Raw genomic sequence first — 24,419 nt, 5'->3', positions numbered from 1 at the left:
GCCTTCTTCAACCTCGTGCCAGAAGGCATGAGGGCGTGTGCCCGCGGTGCGCCAGCACGCGCACGGCCACCGACGGCCACCTCCTGCTTGCCCCTTCGCCCTGGACCTCCCTGGTCCAGCCACGCGACCCTCCCCGACTCTCTCCAGTGCTTCTCCCCTCCTCTGCTCTCTCTCCCGCTCACCACCGAACATGTCAAGCGTCGTCGTCACCTTAGTTGTGTCCACAGCCGTCCCCGAGCCTCTCTGACGCGCCGCCAAGCTCCGCCATGCCGCCCTCGTCGTCTCCGTCGTCTCACGCGACCGAAAGAGCCCCGACGCATCGTCCTCGACCTCTTATTCATCATCGGCCACTGAAGCTCGCCGGCGTGGATTCACGAGCTCTAGACCCTCCTCGTCCTCATTGTTGCCTCTGTTGGATTTGTCGTGAGCCCCTGCCCCTTTCCCCTCTCTCCCCACACTCGTCCGCGTTGTCTAACCACCGTGGCCACCGGAGCCGAAAGCTCCTCGCCGCCGGCCATGTTGCCATCGCGGCTACGGCCCTGCAAGCACGCGTCCAAGCTCACCACTGAACTCACTGCACCCCCATGAGTCTAATGCGGCCACCCGCGGCTCCTGCCATGCCCTGCACCGTCGATTCGTTCGATGCTCGAACGCCGGCCGCCGCGCTTGCCATCGCCGCCGTTGTTCTAGGCCATCTCCGGCGAAGCTGAGAGCACCACTCGATGCACGCGAGCTCCAGCTACTCGTAGATGGGCTCCGCCGTTGTTTTGGTCACCGGGGGGAGATTTCCGAGCCTCATCGTCGTGTCTGGCCTTGCCGGCGTTGAGTCGCCGGCGGGTTTGACCCGAGTTAACCAGGGCTGGGTCATTGACATGTGGGCCCCAGCACTACTAACTTTGGGTTAAGTTTATAATTAAACTTAATTAACCCTCTGACTCACTGACTAGTGGGTCCGGGCCCCACTAACAGTTTTGTTAGGATTAAATTAACGCTAATTAACCCTGTTAATTAGTGTTGACACTGCCACGTAGGTCCCACAAGTCAGGTTTGACCTGGCTAACTGTCGTTGACCTGCTGACATCACACTAACATCAGGCTGATGTAGTAAATCATTTTCTGGATTAAAAATAATCCAGGAAATTCCAGAAAGCAATTTAAACTTCTAAAAATCATAGAAAATCAACCATAACTCCAAATGAAATAATTTATATATGAAAAATTATCAAAAAATCGAATCTATCCATTTATGATACTTTCATGCATGTTCAACCAAATTATACCCACTGTATAAGTGAAAACATGATAATGGTATTTTAAATACTTCTTATGGAGTTTGCATATGAACCCTTGGTACATATGTACTTCAATTAAATTGTTGCTAGATGCATTAGAACAAATCACAACATATTGCCATGTCATGATCATGCATCATATGTCGTACTGCATTGATTGTGTTCTTTCTCTGTTGCTGGTGTTGTCCCCTCTCAGCAGACGTGGTTTCGTTGGTGAGATCAATGACACCGATGAAGAGCTATACTATCTTCGGAAGTGTCTGATACATCTCCAACGTATCTATAATTTTTGATTGCTCCATGCTATATTATCTACTGTTTTGGACATTATTGGGCTTTATTATCCACTTTTATATTATTTTTGGGACAAACCTATTAACCGGAGGCCCAGCCCAGAATTGTTGTTTTTTGCCTGTTTTAGGGTTTCGAAGAAAAGGAATATCAAACGGAGTCCAAACGGAATGAAACCTTCGAGAACGTGATTTTTAGGAAGATTATGATCCGAGAGACTTGGACCCTACGTCAAGAAAGAAAAGAGGAGGCCACGAGGTAGGGGTGCGCACCTACCCCCCCCCCCCCAGGCACGCCCTCCACCCTCGTGGGCCCCCTGTTGCTCCATCGACGTACTCCTTCCTCCTATGTATACCTACGTACCCCCAAACGATCAGATACGGAGCCGAAAACCTAATTCCACCGCCGCAACTTTCTGTATCCACGAGATCCCATCTTGGGGCCTATTCTGGAGCTCCGCCGGAGGGGGCATCGATCACGGAGGGCTTCTACATCAACACCATAGCCCCTCCGATGAAGTGTGAGTAGTTTACCTCAGACCTACGGGTCCATAGTTAGTAGCTAGATGGCTTCTTCTCTCTTTTTGGATCTCAATACAATGTTCTCCCCCTCTCTTGTGGAGAACTATTCGATGTAATCTTCTTTTTGCGGTGTGTTTGTTGAGACCGATGAATTGTGGGTTTATGATCAAGTCTATCTATGAATAATATTTGAATCTTCTCTGAATTCTTTTATGTATGATTGGTTATCTTTGCAAGTCTCTTCGAATTATTAGTTTGGTTTGGCCTACTAGATTGATCTTTCTTGCAATGGGAGAAGTGCTTAGCTTTGGGTTCAATCTTGCGGTGTCCTTTCCCAGTGACAGTAGGGGCAGCAAGGCACGTATTGTATTGTTGCCATCGAGGATAACAAGATGGGGTTTTCTTCATATTGCATGAGTCTATCCCTCTACATCATGTCATCTTGCTTAAGGCGTTACTCTATTTTTAACTTAATACTCTAGATGCATGCTGGATAGCGGTCGATGAGTGGAGTAATAGTAGTAGATGCAGACAGGAGTCGATCTACTTGTCTCGGATGTGATGCCTATATACATGATCATACCTAGATATTCTCATAACTATGCTCAATTCTCTCAATTGCTCAACAGTAATTTGTTCACCCACCGTAGAATACTTATGCTCTCGAGAGAAGCCACTAGTGAAACCTATGGCCCCCGGGTCTATCTTCATCATATTAATCTCCTACTACTTAGTTACTTCCTTTGCTATTTACTTTTCCTTTATTTTACTTTGCATCTTTATCATAAAAATACCAAAAATATTATCTTATCATATCTCACTCTCGTAAGTGGACTTATAGGGATTGACAACCCCTATTTGCGTTGGTTGCGAGGATTTATTTGTTTTGTGCAGGTACGAGGGACTCGCGCGTAGCCTCCTACTAGATTGATACCTTGGTTCTAAAAAACTGAGGGAAATACTTACGCTACTTTTCTGCATCATCCCTTCCTCTTCGGGGAAAACCAACGCAGTGCTCAAGAGGTAGCAAGAAGGATTTCTGGCGCCGTTGCCTGGGAGGTCTATGCAAAAGTCAACATACCAAGTACCCATCACATACCCTTATCTCCCGCATTACATTATTTGTCATTTGCCTCTCGTTTTCCTCTCCCCCACTTCACCCTTGCCGTTTTATTCGCCCTATCTCTCTATCCTCCCTCTCTTTCTCTATTTGCCTCTTTTTGCCCGCTTGCTTTTTGTTTGCTTGTGTGTTAGTTCATTTTCTTGTCGTTATGGCTAGTCCCTTATATTCTCTGTTGTCTCCCGAGAATGAAATTATAAATTTTAAGCAAAGGGAGGGAGGAAATCTAAAAGATGCTTGGTATAGAATTTGCAATGCTCAAAATAGATCTACTAGGAAGCAATCTACTTCCGTTCTCCTTCGCAATTTTTATGTAGGCATTACTCCTTGGCACCGATATGTTCTTGATACTATTACCGGAGGGAACTTTTTGGGTAGCCATACTTTTGATTCTTATAATGCTATGCTAGATTTATTTGGCTCACCCCCTCTCTTGGTTAATGGAACTATATTAACTTTGGAGCATGTAATGCAAAGGCTTGAAATTATTGAAAATAAGGTTTCTACCGTAGAGTTAATTGAAAATTTGGATAAAAAGATTCACAGCCAAATCTCTCAATATGGATCTAAAGTAGGAGTTACTTTGAAAAATATTAAAGAAAAGGAACCCATAGTTAATGAGAAAATAAATCACGATTCCACTAGGATCGATAAACTTGAGGGTATTATCAGCAACTTGGGAACCGCTTTTTCTTCCATAAAGAATACTCCAAGTCCTCCCACTAAAATTGCCAAGCTTATGTATGTTCCTAAAAATAAGGGTGGATCCTCTAGTAAGGAAAATGCGGATCTCAAATCTATAAGTATCCATTCCAATCTTTTTGCTATCATCAAGGAACCATTTGTTACAAATGAATTTTTCGATCTTGTGCCTAAAAGTTTGATAATTAATAAAAAGAAAGAAATTCATAAAGATGGTAGATGCCTCATTGAAGAATTGCCAACCAAAGATGGCAATACCTAGATCTATTCTTGCTTGTTATGCCCAGCTAGGAGCGTTAAATGATAGCGCTTGTTGGGAGGCAACCCAATTTTATTTTTATTCCTTGATTTTTGATCCTGTTTAGTAATAAATAATTTATTGAGCCTCTGTTTTGGTTGTGTTTTTTTATGTTTAATTAGTTTTTGTGCCGAGTAGAACCGTTGGGAAGACTTGGGGAAAGTCTTGTTACACTTGCTGTAAAAAACTAGAAACTTTAGCGCTCATGAGAACTGCTGCCATTTTTATTTGGAGAGTGATATTTAGTTAATTATTTTTTTCATATGATTAATAGATAAATTACTCACGTCCAGAAATTTATTTTAGAATTTTTGGGGTTCCATATCTTGCGCTAGCTACAGATTACTACAGACTGTTCTGTTTTTGACAGATTCTGTTTTTCGTGTGTTGTTTGCTTATTTTGATGAATCTATGGCTAGTATAATAGTTTATAAACCATAGAGAAGTTGTAATACAGTAGGTATAACACTAATATAAATAAATAAGGAGTTCATTACAGTACCTTGAAGTGGTCTTTTATTTTCTTTCGCTAACGGAGCTCACAAGATTTTCTACTTTAAGTTTTGTGTTGTGAAGTTTTCAAGTTTTGGGTAAAGATTTGATGGATTATGGAACAAGGAGTGGCAAGAGCCTAAGCTTGGGGATGCCCATGGCACCCCCAAGATAATCTAAGGACACCTAAATTCCAAATCTTGGGGATGCCTCGGAAGGCATCCCCTCTTTCGTCTACTTCTATCGGTAACTTTACTTGGAGCTATATTTTTATTCGCCACATGATATGTGTTTTGCTTGGAGCGTCTTGTATTATTTGAGTCTTTACTTTTTAGTTTACCACAATCATCCTTGCTGCACACACCTTTTGAGAGAGCCATACATGATTTAGAATTTGTTAGAATACTCTATGTGCTTCGCTTATATCTTTTGAGTTATATAATTTTGCTCTAGTACTTCACTTATATCTTTTAGAGCACGGTGGTGGATTTGTTTTATAGAAACTATTGATCTCTCATGCTTCACTTAGATTATTTTGAGAGTCTTAAATAGCATGGTAATTTGCTTAAAGTCTTAATATGCTTGGTATACAAGATTAATAATAAAACTTTCTTATGAGTGTGTTGAATACTATGATAAGTTTGATACTTGATAATTGTTTTGAGATATGGAGATGGTGATATTAAAGTCATGCTAATTGAGTAGTTGTGAATTTGAGAAATACTTGTGTTAAAGCTTGTGATTCCCGTAGCATGCACATATGGTGAACCGTTATGTGATGAAGTCGGAGCATGATTTATTTATTGATTGTCTTCCTTATGAGTGGCGGTCGGGGATGAGCGATGGTCTTTTCCTACCAATCTATCCCCCTAGGAGCATGCGCGTAATACTTTGCTTTGATAACTTGTAGATTTTTGCAATAAGTATATGAGTTCTTTATGACTAATGTTGAGTCCATGGATTATACGCACTCTCACCCTTCCACCTTTGCTAGCCTCTCTAATACCGCGCACCTTTCGCCGGTATCATACACCCACCATATACCTTCCTCAAAACAGCCAACATACCTACCTATTATGGCATTTTCATAGCCATTCCGAGATATATTGCCATGCAACTCTCCACCGTTCCGTTTATTATGACATACTCCATCATTGTCATATTGCTTAGCATGATCATGTAGTTGACATCGTATTTTTGGCAAAGCCACCATTCATAATTATTTCATACATGTCACTCTTGATTCATTGCATATCCCGGTACACCGCCGGAGGCATTCATATAGAGTCATATTTTGTTCTAAGTATCGAGTTGTAATTGTTAAGTTGTAAGAAAAATAAAAGTGTGATGATCATCATTATTAGAGCATTGTCCCAGTGAGGAAAGGATGATGGAGACTATGATTCCCCCACAAGTCTGATGAGACTCCAGACGAAAAATAAAAATAAAAAAAGAGAGAAAGAAAAGAGGCCATAAAAAAGAGAAAAGGCCCAAATAAAAAAAATGAGAGAAAAAGAGAGAAGGGACAATGTTACTATCCTTTTACCACACTTGTGCTTCAAAGTAGCACCATGATCTTCATAGTAGAGAGTATCTCATGTTATCACTTTCATATACTAGTGGGAATCTTTCATTATAGAACTTGGCTTGTATATTCCAATGATGGGCTTCCTCAAAATGCCCTAGGTCTTCATGAGCAAGCAAGTTGGATGCACACCCACTTAGTTTCTTTTTGAGCTTTCATATACTTATAGCTCTAGTGCATCCGTTGCATGGCAATCCCTACTCACTCACATTGATATCTATTGATGGGCATCTCCATAGCCCGTTGATATGCCTAGTTGATGTGAGACTATCTTCTCCCTTTTTGTCTTCTCCGCAACCACCACTCTATTTCACCTATAGTGCTATATCCATGGTTCACGCTCATGTATTGCGTGAAGATTGAAAAAGTTTTGAGAATGTCAAAAGTATGAAACAATTGCTTGGCTTGTCATTGGGGTTGTGCATGATTTAAATACTTTGTGTGGTGAAGATAGAGCATAGCCAGACTATATGATTTTGTAGGGATAACTTTCTTTAGCCATGTTATTTTGAGAAGACATAATTGCTTTGTTAGTATGCTTGAAGTATTATTATTTTTATGTCAATATGAACTTTTGCCTTGAATCTTTCGGATCTGAATGTTCATACCACAATTAAGAAGAATTACATTAAAATTATGCCAAGTAGCACTCCGCATCAAAAATTCTATTTTTATCATTTACCTACTCGAGGACGAGCGGGAATTAAGCTTGGGGATGCTTGATACGTCTCCAACGTATCTATAATTTTTGATTGCTCCATGCTATATTATCTACTGTTTTGGACATTATTGGGCTTTATTATCCACTTTTATATTATTTTTGGGACTAACCTATTAACCGGAGGTCTAGCCCAGAATTGTTGTTTTTTGCTTGTTTTAGGGTTTCGAAGAAAAGGAATATCAAACGGAGTCCAAACGGAATGAAACCTTCGGGAACATGATTTTTAGGAAGATTATGATCCGGGAGACTTGGACCCTATGTCAAGAAAGAAAAGAGGAGGCCACGAGGTAGGGGGCGCGCCTACCCCCCCCCCCCCCAGGCGCGCCCTCCACCCTCGTGGGCCCCCTGTTGCTCCACCGACGTACTCCTTCCTCCTATATATACCTACGTACCCCCAAACGATCAGATACGGAGCCAAAAACCTAATTTCACCGCCGCAACTTTCTGTATCCACGAGATCCCATCTTGGGGCCTGTTCCGGAGCTCCGCCGAAGGGGGCATCGATCATGGAGGGATTTTACATCAACACCATAGCCCCTCCGATGAAGTGTGAGTAGTTTACCTCAGACCTACGGGTCCATAGTTAGTAGCTAGATGGCTTCTTCTCTCTTTTTGGATATCAATACAATGTTCTCCCCCCCTCTTGTGGAGAACTATTCGATGTAATCTTCCTTTTGCGGTGTGTTTGTTGAGACCGATGAATTGTGGGTTTATGATCAAGTCTATCTATGAATAATATTTGAATCTTCTCTGAATTCTTTTATGTATGATTGGTTATCTTTGCAAGTCTCTTCGAATTATCAGTTTGGTTTGGCCTACTAGATTGATCTTTCTTGCAATGGGAGAAGTGCTTAGCTTTGGGTTCAATCTTGCGGTGTCCTTTCCCAGTGACAGTAGGGGCAGCAAGGCACGTATTGTATTGTATTGTTGCCATTGAGGATAACAAGATGGGGTTTTCTTCATATTGCATGAGTCTATCCCTCTACATCATGTCATCTTGCTTAAGGCATTACTCTATTTTTAACTTAATACTCTAGATGCATGTTGGACAGCGGTCGATGAGTGGAGTAATAGTAGTAGATGCAGGCAGGAGTCGGTCTACTTGTCTCGGATGTGATGCCTATATACATGATCATACCTAGATATTCTCATAACTATGATCAATTCTGTCAATTTCTCAACAGTAATTTGTTCACCCATCATAGAATACTTATGCTCTCGAGAGAAGCCACTAGTGAAACTATGGCCCCCGGGTCTATCTTCATCATATTAATCTCCTACTACTTAGTTATTTCCTTTGCTATTTCCTTTGCCTTTATTTTACTTTGCATCTTTATCATAAAAATACCAAAAATATTATCTTATCATATCTCACTCTCGTAAGTGGCCTTATGTGGATTGACAACCCATATTTGCGTTGGTTGCGAGGATTTATTTGTTTTTTGCAGGTACAAGGGACTCGCGCGTAGCCTCCTACTGGATTGATACCTTGGTTCTCAAAAACTGAGGGAAATACTTACGCTACTTTGCTGCATCATCCCTTCCTCTTCGGGGAAAACCAACGCAGTGCTCAAGAGGTAGCAATGTTAGGTAAGCAAAACCCCCTTGTTCATTCCGATACAATCCCACTCTCTCGCTTCTGCTCACTTTTACTGCATTAGGACAACAACGATTCAACTGTTACATGCTGTGGTAGTTGAACCCCTTTCCTCTGCATGACCTGTCATTGCCACGGTAAATAGATGAAACCCACTAGCATGAGAGGAGTTGTTTGATCCCTGATGTGCCTACTCATTCATGCTTGTTTGTCATGCCTGCTACTGCTTAGAGTTGAGTCAGGTCTGATTCATCAGGGATGAATTGGAGGTGTGTGAACTTGTCCTACTGTTATGAGCTAAGTGTGTGAACACAATTTGGTAAAGGTATCGGTGAGAGGCCATGTAGGAGTACATGGTGGGTTGTCTCATTGAAGTCGTCCTCAGGAACTAAGTTCTGTGTTTGTGATCCATGAACAGTTACTACCACACATTAGGCTCCGGGCGCTCCAAGATCTCTCGACTTATTGATCAACCTGATCTCTGTCCAAGAGTTGCAACTAGTTTCTGGTGTTTGTGGGTAGTGTTAGTAGTCTACCAAGTGGCACCCGATACAGGTGGGCTTGGGACAGACTAGGCACCGTGGCCGGGTAGACCAAGAGTCGCCCGTTTGGTGGGCTTGGAACCCTGTACACATCGTTTGGGGCTGTGAGCGACACCCCGGCCGGATCTCCTTACGGATGGAACCCGAATAGGCGATAAACCTGGACTAGAGACTTGCGTGGTTAGTCAGGTCGTGGCCGACTCCCTCGCCAGGCTTCCGCTTGAAGGTTGCCGAGATACACGACGTGTACATGGTGGTAAGTGGCAAGAGCATGTGTGAAGAAGTACACACCTGCAGGGTTAACATCATCTATTTGAATAGCCGCGTCCGCGGTAAAGGACTTCTGGGTTGCTTGTATAGTTCATAGACAAGTGAAAGTGGATACTCTAAAATGCGCAAGATAAGCGTGAGTTCTATGGATGGCGTTCTCGTAGGGAGACGGGAGCGGATCTATAGTGGTGTATTGATATGGTGAATATGTGGACTCGTGTGCGCCACCTCAGAAGAGTTGTTTGCAGTCGTAGTTCAGGTTAGCCACTGAATCAAAGCTGGCTTGCTGCAGTTAAACTCCACCACCACTTTGTTGATACCGGTGCATATGTAGATAGTTCTGATGTAAGTCTTGGTGGGTACATTTAGACTCTCGTTTGCTTAATTTATGTTTTTGTAGAGAGACTTCAGTCTTACTAGTAGTTTCGTGTGGACTTCGATGTTTAGCTTGATACCTCAGCTACAATCTTGTGCCCTCGATAGGATCTGATAGATAGTCAGGCTTCTCAGCCTTTTTCATTTGTAGATGTCTGTACTCAGACATGTTAAGCTTCCGCATGTGCTTTGACTTGCATGCTCTGAATGTTGGGTCATGAGACCCATGTTTGTAGTATCTCGCTCCTTGGAGCCTAATGAATAAATACTTTGAGTTGTAGAGTTTTGTTGTGATACCATGTTGTATTTACACATATCAGGCATATTGTGTGTATGATTGAAATGCTTGGTATGTGTGGGATCCGACAACCTACTTGTTTATCCTTGGTAGCCTATCTTATGGGGAAATGTAGTCTAGTGCTTCCACTGAGCCATGGTAGTCTGCTACAGCCCGGTTTACCGGAGTCCTGCTAGCCCAGTTACTACTGCTCCGGAGCACTTAGACTGGCCGGCATGTGATCCACTTCGTTCTTGTGTCTGTCCCTTCGGGGAAATGTCACGCGGTGATTTCCGGAGTCCTGCTAGCCTGCTACAGCCCGGGTTCACGGTGTCCTGTTAGCCCAGTTGCTACAGCTCGGATTCACACGTTGATGACCGACACGTTCGAGACTGGGTCATGTATGCCTGTCCCCGTAAGTTAGTGCCACTTTGGGTTCACGACTAGTCATGTCGGCCCGGGTTCTTTGTCATATGGATGCTAGCGACACTATCATATACGTGAGCCAAAAGGCGCAAACGGTCCCGGGCCAGGTAAGATGGCACCCGTGGGAATACCGTGCGTGAGGCCGCAAAGTGATATAATGTGTTACATGCTAGATCGGTGTGACTTAGAATCGGGGTCCTGACATAGCCACCTATGTAATTGGATGTTTGCCGCGTATTACACGCATCTTGTTTATGTGAAATGTTTCCGTTCTCTTGGCTCAACACAAACAGTTTATCAGAATGAACTGTATGCCCTCCATTGCACACACCTTGATCTGGTTGAACCGTTTCTGTTGCATTGCCTAATCGAAAGCAGTTCATCCGAGTGAACCGTATGCCGTATATCGCACACAACTTGATCTGGCTGTCCGTTTCTGTTGTGTTGCCTAATCACAAACAGTTCATCCAAGTGAACCGTAAGTTGTATACCGCACACGCCTTCATCTGGCTGCCCGTTTCTTTTGTTCTGCCACATCGCAAACAGTTAATTGAACTGAATCGTACGCCCTGTATCACACACACAACTAAAATCTGAACCGTGTTTGATGCATCCTTCATCGCAAACCTTTTGCACTTTTTTTGACGAGGTTTTACACCACCGTTTGCGATTAATGCATCGCACACAGTTTCGTCAAAGGGTCTCCGGTCGTAGTGTCGCGTTAGCAGCAACCTGTAGTAGTTCTACCACGCCTGAACTACCGCCCCAAGCGGTAGTACCGGTCACCTGAGCGATAATACCACTTGTGTGCGGGCTGAAGGCATAACGGTTGAATTTGTGGGTGTCTATAAAAGGGGGGGTCTTCTTCCCCATTGAACCAAATCCTTTTGAGCTTGTATTCTTCCCCCATTGTTGACCTTCTTCGAGCTTGCTATCTCTCAATCCCTCCAATGATTCTTGCTAGTTCTTAAGGGAAAAGAGAGAGGAGATCTAGATCTACGTTTCCACCAATTACTTTCTCCTCTATGTGAGGGGAACCCCTTGGATCTTGATCTTGGAGTTCTTGATGTTCTCCTTGTTCTTCCTCTCATATTCCTTCATAACTTTTGTTGTTGTGATGGGATTTGGGAGTGAGGGACATGACCAATTTGTATGGTCTTGTCGTTGCATCAGTTACACCAGTTTGAGTTCTCCACGATGATATGTGGAAGTGAAAGTTGAGAAGCTTGGGTGCTTGGTACCCTAGAGCTTGTTCCTCCTCGGTGCTTGGGTGCCCTAGACGGTTGGTTGTGCTTCGGAGTTTAATCATTGTGGTGTAAAGCTTCGGGCAAGTGTCGGGGTCTTCAATTAGGTTGTGGAGATGGCCTCGAGCAATTTGTACGTGTTCCGATGACCGCCTCCAAGGATTGCCAAAGTATACGGGTTCGGTGACCGCCCCAAGTGTCTCCATTTGTACGGTTCGGTGACCAACCTCAAGGGTCCCTTAGTGGAATCACGGGATTTTGCATTGTGTAAGGGCGTGAGGAGATTACGATGGCCCTAGTGGCTTCTTGGGGAGCATTGTGCCTCCACGCCGCTCCAACCGCAGATTAGCATCCGAAAGGATGTGAACTTCGGGATACATCGTCATCTCCGAGTGCCTCGGTTATCTCTTACCCGAGCCATTTACTTACGCATTTTACTTTGTGATAGTCATATTGTTTCATGTTATATATCTTACTATCACTTAGTTGCTTATCTTGTTTAACATAAGTTGTCGGTGCATATAGGTGAGCCTAGTCATTTTAGCTTTTGTACTTGACAAATTAAACGTTAATTTTATTCCGCATTTGTTTAAGCCTAAATCATAATTATTTTAAAGCGTCTATTCACCCCACAGGCGACATCCACGATCTTTCAGATGTTGTAAGTATATTGGACGGAGTACATTGATACATTTTCAATTGTTTATAGTTAAACCTATTATATTTGACTAAAATCCTAGGAACGGATTTTTTTTATATAGGGGGCCTAGGAACGGAAATGGACCCTCAAATAATGAAGCCATAAACAAAGGCCCAATCCGAATCAATCCACGTCTTACCCCACCCAGCCAGCCCACCTCGTCGCAAAGGTCGAAAACGTATTGCACGATTATTCCAGGAAGCACACACCACGCTGTACCAAGGACAGCGAAAGATAACGTATAAAACGTAAACATCGCACCGGGACCCAGATGTCAGCGGAAGACAGGGAAACGCCACCGTTCCCTGCGTCTACTCTACTACCCACTCCACTCCGGCTCTCCCGCCGCACCACCACACGCCAGGCACTACCGGACTACCCCGCCTCGCCAGTGCCGGACGCCGCCGCCGCCGCCATGCCGCCGCCGCTCGGCGACGACGACTCCTGCCTGCTTACCCCGCTCATCCCCGCCTCCCCTCCTCCTCTTCCTCCCCGGGCAACCGCGAGGCTCCACCCGCTCCCTCTCCTCGTCGGCGCCTTGTTCGCCACCTACTACCACCTCCTCGTCGCGCCCGCCCCGTCCTACTACCAATCCCTCTTCCTCTCACTGGGTTGCAACGACACCGCCGCCGCGCACCTGCGCGCGCTCACCGTCCGTCCCCACCTCGCGGGCACCGAGGCCAACGCGCTCGCCGCCGACCACGTCGTCTCCACGCTCTCCTCCCTCTCCTTCCCCACCCGCGTCACGCCCTACGAAGTCCTCCTCTCCTACCCCGTCCGCCGTTCCCTCTCCCTCTCCGCGCCAGGCCACGCCACCACCACCTTCGCGTTGGTGCAGGACACCTACCCCGGCGACCCCTACGCCGCGGCCTCGGCGGAGGTCGTCCCCACCTTCCTCGCCTACGCCGCGTCCGGCTCGGCCGCCGCCGAGGTGGTCTACGCCAACTACGGCCGCACGGAGGACTACGCCTACCTCGCCTCCCGCGGCGTAAACGTCACCGGGAAGGTCGCCCTCGCGCGCTACGGCAAGGTGTACCGGGGCGACATCGTGATAAACGCCCGTGACGCTGGCGCGGCGGCGGCGGTGATATTCACCGACGCCAAGGACTACACGCCGGGGAAGGCCTTTCCGGATGGGCCGTGGATGCCGGCGACCGGCGTGCAGGTGGGGAGCACGTTCAAGGGGGTGGGGGACCCCACGACGCCGATGTGGGCGTCGTCGGAAGGGTGCGAGCGCGTGAGCATCGCGGAGGCGATGGCCACGGACGACATGCCGGGGATACCGGCGCTGCCGGTGTCGGGAAGGGACGGGGAGGAGATACTGCGGCTCGTCGGCGGGGACGTCGCGCCAGAGGATTGGCAAGGCGGCGAGGGCGCGCCGGTTTACCACCTCGGGCCCGGGCCGGCGGTGCTCAATCTGTCCTACACAGTAAGTTACTGTCAAGGAGATGAGATCTGCCTTTGCTCTTTTTGGTTCGTTCCACTTCCTGATCACTGACTTGAGTGATGCTTGTGTGTTTCTTTCCAGGGGAATGAGACGATAGCTACTATTCAGAATGTTATTTCGGTGATTGAAGGGAAAGAAGAACCAGATAGGTAAGTAAAACTCTCCACGTTTCTTCTATTTCTGGCCAAACACTTCGCTTCAGTGGGAATTCCACTCCAATGCCGAACAAACGCCCTACTCTCGGCAACAGTGTGACCAAGTGAACCGAGTCCAAATCCGATGGCTTGAATCACAGAGAAGCTCAGCTACATTTCATCAGTACTCCCTCCGTAAAGAAATATAAGAGCGTTTAGATCACTACGGAGAGAGTACTTGTTTAGAGATATCTTGGATTGCAATTTTGAGACAGACACCATCACACCAAGCACCATCTTAGGTTTCAACTGTTTATCAGCACTGATGATTTCGCATGTAAAAGAAATTCAGTACGTAGATAACTACATACCCAGTAATAATTATCATGCACATACAGGTATGTTATTCTTGGCAACCATCGGGATGCGTGGACATTTGGGGCAGCTGACCCAAACAGCGGAACGGCAGCCTTGCTTGAGGTATGACATATTCAGTTGCTCTATGCCACCCCTTTGGTGTAGCCTACTTATGATTTGGTGCAACACATTGGCTTGTTAACTTAAGTTGAATGTAGCTAGCTGAAAGGTTGTCTAAGCTACAAACCAAGGGTTGGAGACCTCGCCGGACCATCATTTTGTGTAATTGGGATGCCGAAGAGTACGGATTGGTCTCTCTCTCTCTCTCTCTCTCTCTCTCTCTCTCTCTCTCTCTCTCTCCCTCCCTCTCCCTTGGACTATTATAAAGCAGTTCACCTGTCCTTTTCATACTAATTTCCTTACAAAATTGCAGATAGGATCCACAGAATGGGTTGAAGAGAACAGGGCAATGCTAACTTCAAGAACTGTTGCTTACCTGAATGTAGATGTTGGGGTGTCTGGTTCTGGAGTTGACGCGTCAGCCACTCCTCAACTTGATCAATTGCTTAAGCAAGCGAGTAAGAAGGTATAATAATTGAAACAGACATGTCGTTTCTGTCAACAGCAAAAATATACAGTAATGTTTGGTTCAGATCCGACCCGCCATGGGCCGCTTTCTTCCATGGTGCCATAGCATTTACGTGAGAAGATCTGGAGGTCTTTGTAGCAAGCCACAGTTTGGCCAAGTCCTTTTTTTGTTCATAACCAAACCTTGCCACAATTTGCCACACCTTGACTTAGGCATCCATTTGGTCCCACATGTCAATAACCTAGGAAACTGTGGCACAAATTTCCTTTAGACTAACCAAAGTGGTTCCAATTTTGATGATCTAACCTTACACAAATTTGGCAAAAAGAAAAAAAATGTGGCAAACTTTGGTGAGTTTAGTATATATACCAACTTGCTCTATGTTTTGGCTTAGTTAGGCACCAATTGCAAGCAGTAACTCGTACGTGGCCAAAAACTACAAGCGACTTGAAATGCATGGCTCATGCAATTATGCCTAGGGGACAATCGAGCAACTAATTTACAATCAGTAAATTCCTTTCTCTCTAGCCTGTGCTCGGCTTGTTTTGTCATTGCTTATAATTGATATACATTTGAAAGAAAGAATAGTCTACTGTGTAATGGAATTGTTGTCCATAGGAAACTAGGAATCTCTAACAACAACAACAACAACAACAACAAACAACAAATCCTTTAGACCCCAAACTAATAAAAAACAAAAAAGTGAAATTAGTGATGAGGGTTCTCTATTTCTCTTAATATTCTGTGTTTTCTTTCTTTTCGAGGAAGGTTCAAAATCCCGATAATGGAACAGAAAGTCTGTATGACATGTGGATGGCTTCTGATAGTTCTCTGGTAAGCACTTAGTGTTAGCTAAAGCTTGCCACACAAATTTGTTGTCAGTTTTCTGAGCACTGCACATGTACAAGGAATATTGTGTATAGTCTAGACATGGTTCTGTTTCCATTTTTCTAAGTTCAGGCGTGTGATGCTTTTGCTATACTAGATGCAAGTTTAAGATTTCTGATGACACACTTATTTATTAAGATTGGAAGGTTAGGAGGTGGAGGATCAGATTATTCTGCCTTTGTTCAACATATTGGTATTCCTTCAGTCGACATGGCTATTGGGTCAGGTTTGTTTTATGTTTTTTATCTGCCTATGTTCATTAAGTTACATTCCTGAAATGTTTTGTTATTTGCACTTGAATGATTGTGAATTCTTTTACTAGATCAAATCGAATAAGCGTGCTACTTGCTTGCAGGATACGCAGTGTACCATAGCTTGTATGATGACTTCACATGGATGGAGAAGTATGGAGATCCCATGTTCCGCAGGCATGTCGCAGGTACCCCATAGCAACGAACCTATGCTAAAATTACTAGCGGTCTTAAGACCGATGAACATAACAAAGTTGGATTTATGGCTCCGATGAGCAAGGGTAGGCTGGTGTGCAAGGTATCTTTACTAGTTTGTTCTTCTCATTGCTTGATTGATAGTGTATGGTTTGCCTTTTATAGGGAAAACTCAGACTTGAGCACTAAGAATATAAGAGCATCTCCGACACATCCCCAATCCTGTCCCATTTTTATGTATTTAGGGAGTTGGGAAAAAATCAGCTCCAATAGATCCCCAATCCCGTCCCATCTTATTGGTGATCATCAATAAATCACCCCAACTCCCCGGCCTAGCTCAAATGGTTGGGGGAGTGGATGTACAAACCCAACACCTGGGTTCAAATCCACACGGTGGCGAATTTAGGTTCCTATTTATTCTTGAGGACCAGGTTTTTAAGGGGAGTGAGCCTAGCTCAACTGGTTGGCGGTGCCCTACCTAGCCGTCGGGGGCACATACTCTTTGCTCCCTTCCTCCGCCGCCGGTCTAAGCCCGGGGCTGACGGCGGTGGCGGAGGACATTGCCTCTCTCCCGCGGATCTGGGGTTGTGCGGGGCCCCGAATTGTGTGGAGGCATGCCCGATTCGATCTGCAATGGCGAGGCGGCGCAGGCTGCGGGCGAGGCGGCCAACCCCGTTCGGGCGGCGCTTTGGATCGCCGGCGGCGGCGTGGAGGGCCTGGTGGTCGCGGCGGCGGCACCTCCGTTCAGATTTGTTCTGACCGGTCCAGTCGGCGGTGGTGGTCATCTCTTCCGTCAGAGGTGGTCGGCCTGCGGCTGGGTGGTCGGATCTCGGGATTCGTCATCTAGTCCCGGCTACGAGTCAGGGAGACATAGTTGCCGGTGAATACCGAGCCGTTGGCGGGCGATGGCGGTGTTTTTGCGTCGTACCTTGATGAAGGCATCGTCGTGTAACTGTTGTTGACCCACTCGTGCTGCTTCGGGGGAAACCCTAGGATCTGGTCTTCCAGATCTGACGATGGCAATACTACGGTGCCGTTTCTCTCTTGGGAGCATCGTTTGTGGAGCAGCACTGGAAGACGGAGGCAGGAGGTGGAGCGGCTTCGTCTTGCACGGAGCTTCGGTGGAGCTATCAAGTCATGCCTGGTCGACAGGTGCTACGCTGAGTCATGCCTGGTTGGCAGGTGCTACGCACGACAGATCTTCCAGAGTCTTCGCGTCTGGGCGGATAAGCGCAGGGCGGCGGTGCCGTTGGGCGTCGTGGTGGCGTTGACGGATGTCCGAACTGGCAAGGATGATGCAGATATCTCTCCTGAAGATGGGTCAGTGGTCTGATGATGATGACGGCTTCTAAAACGTGTGCATGTGGTGTGCGCTTTAGGTAGCCTGCACCGGCTGTTGGTCCCGATACGTTATGCGGATGGATCGGCGACGACACCGGTTTTAGATATGGGGAGTGAGAGCACTCCACATTATCGAGTTTGTACGTGTGAGTGGTGGCTTCAAATGAATTGATGTATGTTCTTGTCAGACCTTTGTGGAATAATTAATAAAGATGGCTGCATGCATTGATTGATGCAGAGGCCGGGGGTTTAACTTCCTTTCTAAAAAAAAACTCCCCCAATATAGAGGGGGAATTGCCTCTTACCCAATACCATGGTGCCCACTGTCGAACACCGTGTCACCACCCTCGTTTCTCCGTCGTTGTCTTTCTAAAAAATATCTCATTGACAAGTGAGGCCCATATGCAATTGGGGATGGGGTTATTGTGGATTTGCGAAAACAACCATCCCCAATAATCTGAAAATTGTTATTGGGGATCGTTGGAGATGTGCCATTTTCCTAGCAAATCACATTCTTATCGTCCTCCTTCAAGTCTACCCATGACATTACACCCCTCTCTACTAGCAGCTTGTCTTCGAGCTGCTCTTTTATTTGTTGTGACAGCCCTAAGATGACAAGCTCGATGTCAACATAGGTCTCCATGTGCTCCTCTGCCCACTATTCACATTTCTGGACTTCCATTGCAAACAGGAACTTGTATGTGCCTATCCAGCAGGAGGCACAACACAAAAAGTTAGGGAGTAACAGGAACTTGGTATGGGACATTGCTAAAACATGTGAAGCGTACATCTTAACCATACCAAGTGAATAAGTGTCTGTCATGTATACTTTCGATTGAGTTGATCATCGAAATATGGTGGTGTCGTAAATTTCGTTGCATTTGCAGAACACTTGCATAAGCCCACTAGCCAAAACTTAAGCTAAAATCATCTCTTCTTGTAGTGGCAAGCATATGGGGGCTTGTTGCTTTGAGGCTTTCAGATGAGGAGATCCTACCCTTCAACTACAGCTCTTATGTAACAGAGCTTGAGGTAACATGTCCTTGGGAACTCTCCCATAAATCATGGAGCAACTTCTTCAGAACTGAGCATCTTTTGTCAGCAATTAGGAGTATATAAATTTGGAGGATCGTGACAGTAGCTCTCTCTTTTGCAGAATGGTGCTGTGGATATAAATAAGAGAGTACTAGGAATGCCTGTCAGCTTATCTCCCCTCCACAAGTCAATCAAACAGCTCAATAGAGCAGTGCTGAAAGTGGATTCTGAACTTCAGGTATTGATGTCTGTTGTTGTTGGGTCATAGTCATAACCCCTTGCTTTCTAAGTTCATCTTGCTAACTAGGCTCTGCAAACATGGAAATTTTGGTCCCCGTGGCGAAACGACCGGTTGAGGGTAAGAGATCTGAATGACCGGCTGATGATGACCGAACGGGCATTCACAGAGAGGGAAGGACTGTCTGGGAGACCATGGTACAAACACATGGTAAGCTGTTGTGGTTTCGGTAAAATGCGTTGTTGGTTCATTACATACCGTCATGCTTACGGAAAAGAAATCACACAGATTTATGGACCTTCACTGTACAACGATTATGGAGCGGAAGTGTATCCAGGTGTGGATGATGCCATTCAGACTGCAAAGAAAACAAGTACCTCCGAGTCCTGGCAATCTGTACAGCATGAGATCCACAGGATTGCTAGAGTCATCAGCCAAGCCGCGTTAGTCCTAAGTGGAGGGTTGACATGAAGCTTTTTCCTCTGCTGACTCAATTAGCAGGGAGCATACAGTCTGCAAATGTTTCATGCATAAGCTATATCACCATAACCACACATGTAACTTTGAGAAAATAACCATAAAGTTGTCCAGAGATGGTATTTGGACATTATATTTCAGTAAATAATCCTTTTAATATCTATTAACAGTGTCCATAATAACCAGGAACAAAAGGCTAATCCAAGCATATCAAACAAAACGCTTATCAGTACCACTAGCAGAAAGGCCAACAAGTGCAAAACTAGCATTGTGCAGTTATAAAAAATGTTCTACATATGCTATCTGCGCAAGAAACCCATGGCTTGGTAGACGTTGTTGAGGGTGGCGTCTGCTATCTCAGAAGCTTTCCCTGCCCCATTTAGCAGAACATTGTCCAAATAACCTGGATCAGACATGATCTCCTCGTATCGAACCTACAGAAAGGTGAAAAGATGAATGTAATAACCAGGGAGCATATGCAAGACTAAATTAATTATACAAGTGAGAATAATTTGGTTAACTAATTAGGGTGTACGTTACAATCAGGGATGCAGGCGGACCGCCCACATCTTCGCATCCGTCCACTGGAGATTGAATTAACTAAAGCACGTACATACTACTCCCTCCATCCCATAATGTAAGACGCTTTTTAACACTAATGTAGTGTCAAAAAACATCTTACATTATGGGATGGAGGGAGCACTTTAGTGGCTGATGCATGATGCGGACTGTATTAATTTCTTTGGTGGACAGATGCGGATGATGCGGGCGCGTCTGCCTGCATCCCTAGTACAATGGTCAAGTATACTTGGATAGGGTGAACATGATCAGACCACACAAACACTAAAGATTATCAGACCTGAATAGGTTGCAGATGATCAATTAAGGCATCCGTAAGGGTAACCTTGAACGTCCCCCAGTTCATATCTTGGCATTCACTAACAACTTCCTGCAAAAACCAAATGGGTAAATTATGTTCTCTATCAACATGATGTTGGTCTATGTGCAGGAGATCCTGTTTCATGTTCTGGCTGAGCAGGTGTACTATTCAAGCATGAAAAAGTGACCTCTTTCGTTTTTCCAGTGATGATCTGGTAGACTGAGAGAAGATTTTTGCATTCCGGCCTCTCTGGGTTGTCGAATTCCAAGCTGGAGTGTACAAGTTGAATGACATGAATTCGTTACCAACGGCTATCTTAACTCAAATTGCGGTGAGAGGGGGAAGGAGAGACTACACACCCAGGGAGCGAGTCAGTTTTGCAGCGTTTGATTTTGTTCACAATCACCTGCAAAGCGTCAGAGATCTATCAGATAAAATCAAATTGCATAAACCTATAAACATAAACACGGTCAGTTGATGGAAGAAAATAACACAAAAGCAGAACATTGAATTCATATTACACTGAACTTACATCTTTTGGGTCAAGAAGGTTAATGCGAGACAAATCTGAAGGAGCAGACTTCGACATCTATCATCAATAAACAGAATGTCAGTAGTACGGTACATACATATACATACATTATATTGAGGAGGTAACTAGAATATGTGCATTGAATCAGCTCTGCAAATACTATGTATGTGATCAAGGAGGAACATCTAGACTAGCAGTATAATAAGCTTAAGAGAAGTATTAACTTTAGTTCGTGATCAGGTAAGAAATGATACAAGGTGTTGTATTAACTTTAGACTAGAAGAAATGATACCTTGGAGAGGCCATCAGTTAAGGACATCACACGGGCCCCTGCTGGAGGGATAAGGGCTTCAGGAACCTAAACATATAACCCAGAAAGTTCCGTAAGAAAAGGTACATAACACCCTTCGCTCAAGGTGTTGTATCTTGAAATGATGCCAAACCATGTGTACGCATGACTATTGACTACACCCACCTTAAATAATGAACCGCCTCTCCTGCAAACACATAGACATGACATTATCATGCTGAGACAGCTACTGGTATCGCAAAAGATGTACAGAATATTTAGCTTTTCTCACCCTCCCAATTTCTTCCACTTTCTTCCACCATATAGATTATTTACACGTTCAGAAATTTCACGAGTTAATTCCAAATGTTGTGTCTGATCTTCCCCAACAGGTACCAAATCGGACTGCAACCATTCAAACCAGCTATTGTTGAGATCAATGCAAGGAATGCAGTGTAAAAGCACAAAGGTTGAAGTTGAATTATATGCTAATAATGCAAAGCTTTTACACTAGGACTAACATAACAAAATGGTAGACACAAACAAACTTTACCTGGTACAGAAGGATGTCAGAAGCCATTAGAACAGGGTACGTCAAAAGTGCCACTCCAACATTTTCATTACCCTGGTAATTTAAGAGAACATGAGCAATGCAATACATTTCTAATGAAATCTAACAAATTTAACAACGTGATGGAAGTTGCAGATGGACTCGTTTGACATGCATAAAATAAAACCTGGGTTCATCTGATCACTAAAAATATGGAACTAATGCTTGGTAAGGCTAGAACTAACAATTTTGACGAAGTACAGAAAAACTTTGGTGTGTAATCTTGATGACAAACCGAAACACGTGATAAAGAATTATAAGACACAACATATGACATATCAAAGAAAATAGTAATATATTATAAGAAGAATATTTACCCCTGATTCAACAGTGCATTGAATCCTTCAAGTGTAGAAGTTAATAACTTAAGGTCTAGTCATCATTACATGCAACTACTCTCGCAAGAATGATGTCATGTAAATATGATCATACATCAGTGGACAACGAGCACCAGTATTCTTAATCGGTATACTGTAAGGAGCACTACATTTAGTGTTTCCCTTTCCTTTCATTGCTCAGTAGGATATTATAAATCACAAGGGAACATATATCAATGCATATTATTGGTGTAGAGATTTTTTTTGACTGCAGGTTATTCATATCCGTCCTGAATTGCAAAGGCGCTATTTTTCGACTACCAAATAATCTCCACAACATAGGAAACATGTCTATTTGTGAAGTGAACTATCATCTTCTAAAATTCCTTCTGCACTATGATGATTTATGAGAGCTAAATCATAAGTTGACAGTGAAGCTATCATACAGCGAATGACGCACCGCCTTGCGTGATTTCTCTTTGAACTGAATCATTTTATTCAGCCAACCAATAGGAGTTGAAGAACTCAGCAGCCACATCAGCTCAATATGGGCACGGACATGAGACTGTACAAAAATAGAAGCCTGGAAACACACAAAGTATCATAAAACGTTCAGCACCAGAAAGCTATCCACTAGCAGGAACACCAAAACAGAGCATAACTAAGCATGCAAAGCAAACCTTGGAGCTATCAATGCCGCATGCTAGATAAATTGCAGCGGTGCTTCTTGTAGCTTTAGATAGCTCTGGTGCATCATATGGCAAAGTAATCTGCACATTTTTTAACATAGTGGTAAACATAAATTATCATATGTTAAGCTAGGCAGCTAGCCAAATGAATCATGAAGATAAATCTTAAAAAAAATATTATAAAAATAGTCAAACATGAACATTATGCAGCTGCTTGTGTTCTTGTAAGAGAACTCTGTAGTTCAGATATACAGCATTAACACTGCTTGGTTAACACAGAGGCTGTGCTTTTTATACTTCTTGTACTGTAAGGGAAGTACTTCATATTGTCTGATTAGACGTTGTGATGAACCTCAGGTATCACACAAAAATCTTGCAGTTGTAGCTTGTGTTAGACGGGTATCCAACCATACAAGGTAAAATGAAGCATCCCAGTTTGATCAAAGCACTGAATAAATTAGAAAGGGAATGCCGATACCCGATAGCTAGCTTGTGTTAATAGGTTATTCACAACCAACTACATACTACACAGCGCTTTTGTTGTAGGGTGGCCATGAAATGCTTACCGCATGCAGGTCCACAATGAAAAAGAATGTCTCATACAAATCCTGCAAGGAATTATCAAAAAAATAAAGGGTAAGAAGATGTTAAACATAGATAAAATGAATTATTAGTTCAGCACTGGATAAGTAGTTGTTGAAACACATCTCAACTAGATGAAGGTGGAGGAATATCATTACTGAACCAGCCTTGCGGTTACATTGTTTGATTAATACTTTCTGGTTTGATTGCTTTGATAATTTTCTTTTTGAGACACTAACAGTAAAGCCAAAACACTTGCAATACAGTTTGATAGAACAATGCAGTTACAAATTAAAATATGCAGTACCTGAAGTGCAACCCAGTTCTTAATAGCGCCAAGATAATTTCCAAGGTGCACCATTCCTGTTGGCTGTACACCAGAAACTACTCTTTTCCTGCAGTGGGTAGGCACATAGATTGTTGTTCGAATTAGAAAAGAAGAAACAAGTAAATGGATTTATCAGAGCTACATGTGACCTTGCTATACAAATATCAACATGGACAAATTCAACATCAGGATATTTAAACATGACAATAATATCAACATTTTATTGCTCTACAGAGAGTTGCAATGAGATTTGTATACTGGTATGAGACCCCAATAGGGGAAGTGGTATATACACATAAAAAAGGTCGAGAATTCCCTTTCTTTGCAAAACTTACAAGGGATTTCTTAGTAGTGAATGAATAATGCCATTCATATATAATCTTACAGTGCTGCTTAGTGTGAAAAGTTGGCATTGGCTTATTGAACATGTCTGATTTTTATGTTCAACTTAAGGTTGCATTATGTGCACATGTTAAGCACAGAAAACCAAATGATTACTGCAACAATGAGTAGGGTGGGATGAAAAGTGAAGTGAAGCCTAACTGGTATACCCAGCTTGCTCCATCCAAAACAGGTATTCTCTGTAAGGTTTGCATGAAGTAGATTGCAGTCGGCAACAGCAATTCTAGCAAGTCATGCGTAGGCATTTCCAACCCTCCAACAGATGTGGAAAGGCATGCATTGGTATATCATGATGTAGCATTGCATCACACACCGGCGGTGCACAACTGAAGCACACTCTCCGGCATTGCATATTTGCATTCACAATTCAAAGCAGCGTCGTCCG

At 44.1% G+C, this 24,419-nt stretch overlaps 2 protein-coding genes across 2 annotated transcripts; one reads left to right on the top strand and one right to left on the bottom strand.

Moving 5' to 3' along the window:
* Nucleotides 1-12,750: 12,750 nt before the first annotated feature.
* On the top strand, nt 12,751-19,568 carry LOC123061944 (probable glutamate carboxypeptidase LAMP1). The gene is made up of 12 exons (XM_044485236.1): nt 12,751-13,882; nt 13,982-14,049; nt 14,433-14,514; nt 14,610-14,702; nt 14,825-14,977; nt 15,749-15,814; nt 16,007-16,094; nt 16,224-16,307; nt 18,599-18,687; nt 18,812-18,928; nt 18,998-19,138; nt 19,217-19,568. The coding sequence occupies exons 1-12, from the start codon at nt 12,869-12,871 to the stop codon at nt 19,397-19,399; spliced, it is 2,178 nt and encodes a 725-aa protein (XP_044341171.1). The 5' UTR covers nt 12,751-12,868; the 3' UTR covers nt 19,400-19,568.
* Nucleotides 19,501-22,806, bottom strand: LOC123061946 (tryptophan--tRNA ligase, chloroplastic/mitochondrial). The gene is made up of 11 exons (XM_044485238.1): nt 22,714-22,806; nt 22,480-22,616; nt 21,660-21,731; nt 21,399-21,511; nt 21,293-21,314; nt 21,110-21,175; nt 20,818-20,874; nt 20,645-20,691; nt 20,473-20,554; nt 20,265-20,354; nt 19,501-19,839 (listed from the first exon to the last, which is right to left on the bottom strand). Exons 3-11 carry the CDS (start codon nt 21,684-21,686, stop codon nt 19,705-19,707), a joined length of 639 nt encoding a protein of 212 aa, XP_044341173.1. The 5' UTR covers nt 21,687-21,731; nt 22,480-22,616; nt 22,714-22,806; the 3' UTR covers nt 19,501-19,704.
* Nucleotides 22,807-24,419: the final 1,613 nt, after the last annotated feature.

This window comes from Triticum aestivum, chromosome 3A (assembly GCF_018294505.1).
Source record: "Triticum aestivum cultivar Chinese Spring chromosome 3A, IWGSC CS RefSeq v2.1, whole genome shotgun sequence".
NCBI classification, from domain to species: Eukaryota; Viridiplantae; Streptophyta; class Magnoliopsida; order Poales; family Poaceae; genus Triticum; species Triticum aestivum.
The sequence above is the reverse complement of the archived record's forward strand: the minus strand, read 5'-3'. Positions and strand labels throughout refer to the sequence as shown.

Excerpts from the sequence above, each read along its gene's own strand:
- LOC123061944 (XM_044485236.1), top strand. The coding sequence starts at position 12,869 with ATGCCGCCGCCGCTCGGCGACGACGACTCCTGCCTGCTTACCCCGCTC. Across the intron at positions 14,050-14,432 it reads GGGAAAGAAGAACCAGATAG|GTATGTTATTCTTGGCAACC; the intron begins GTAAGTAAAACT and ends ATGCACATACAG. Across the intron at positions 15,815-16,006 it reads TGGCTTCTGATAGTTCTCTG|ATTGGAAGGTTAGGAGGTGG; the intron begins GTAAGCACTTAG and ends TTATTTATTAAG.
- LOC123061946 (XM_044485238.1), bottom strand. The coding sequence starts at position 21,686 with ATGGCTTCTGACATCCTTCTGTACCAG. Across the intron at positions 20,692-20,817 it reads ACCTTCTTGACCCAAAAGAT|GTGATTGTGAACAAAATCAA; the intron begins GTAAGTTCAGTG and ends GACGCTTTGCAG. Across the intron at positions 19,840-20,264 it reads ATCATCTGCAACCTATTCAG|GTTCGATACGAGGAGATCAT; the intron begins GTCTGATAATCT and ends ACCTTTCTGTAG.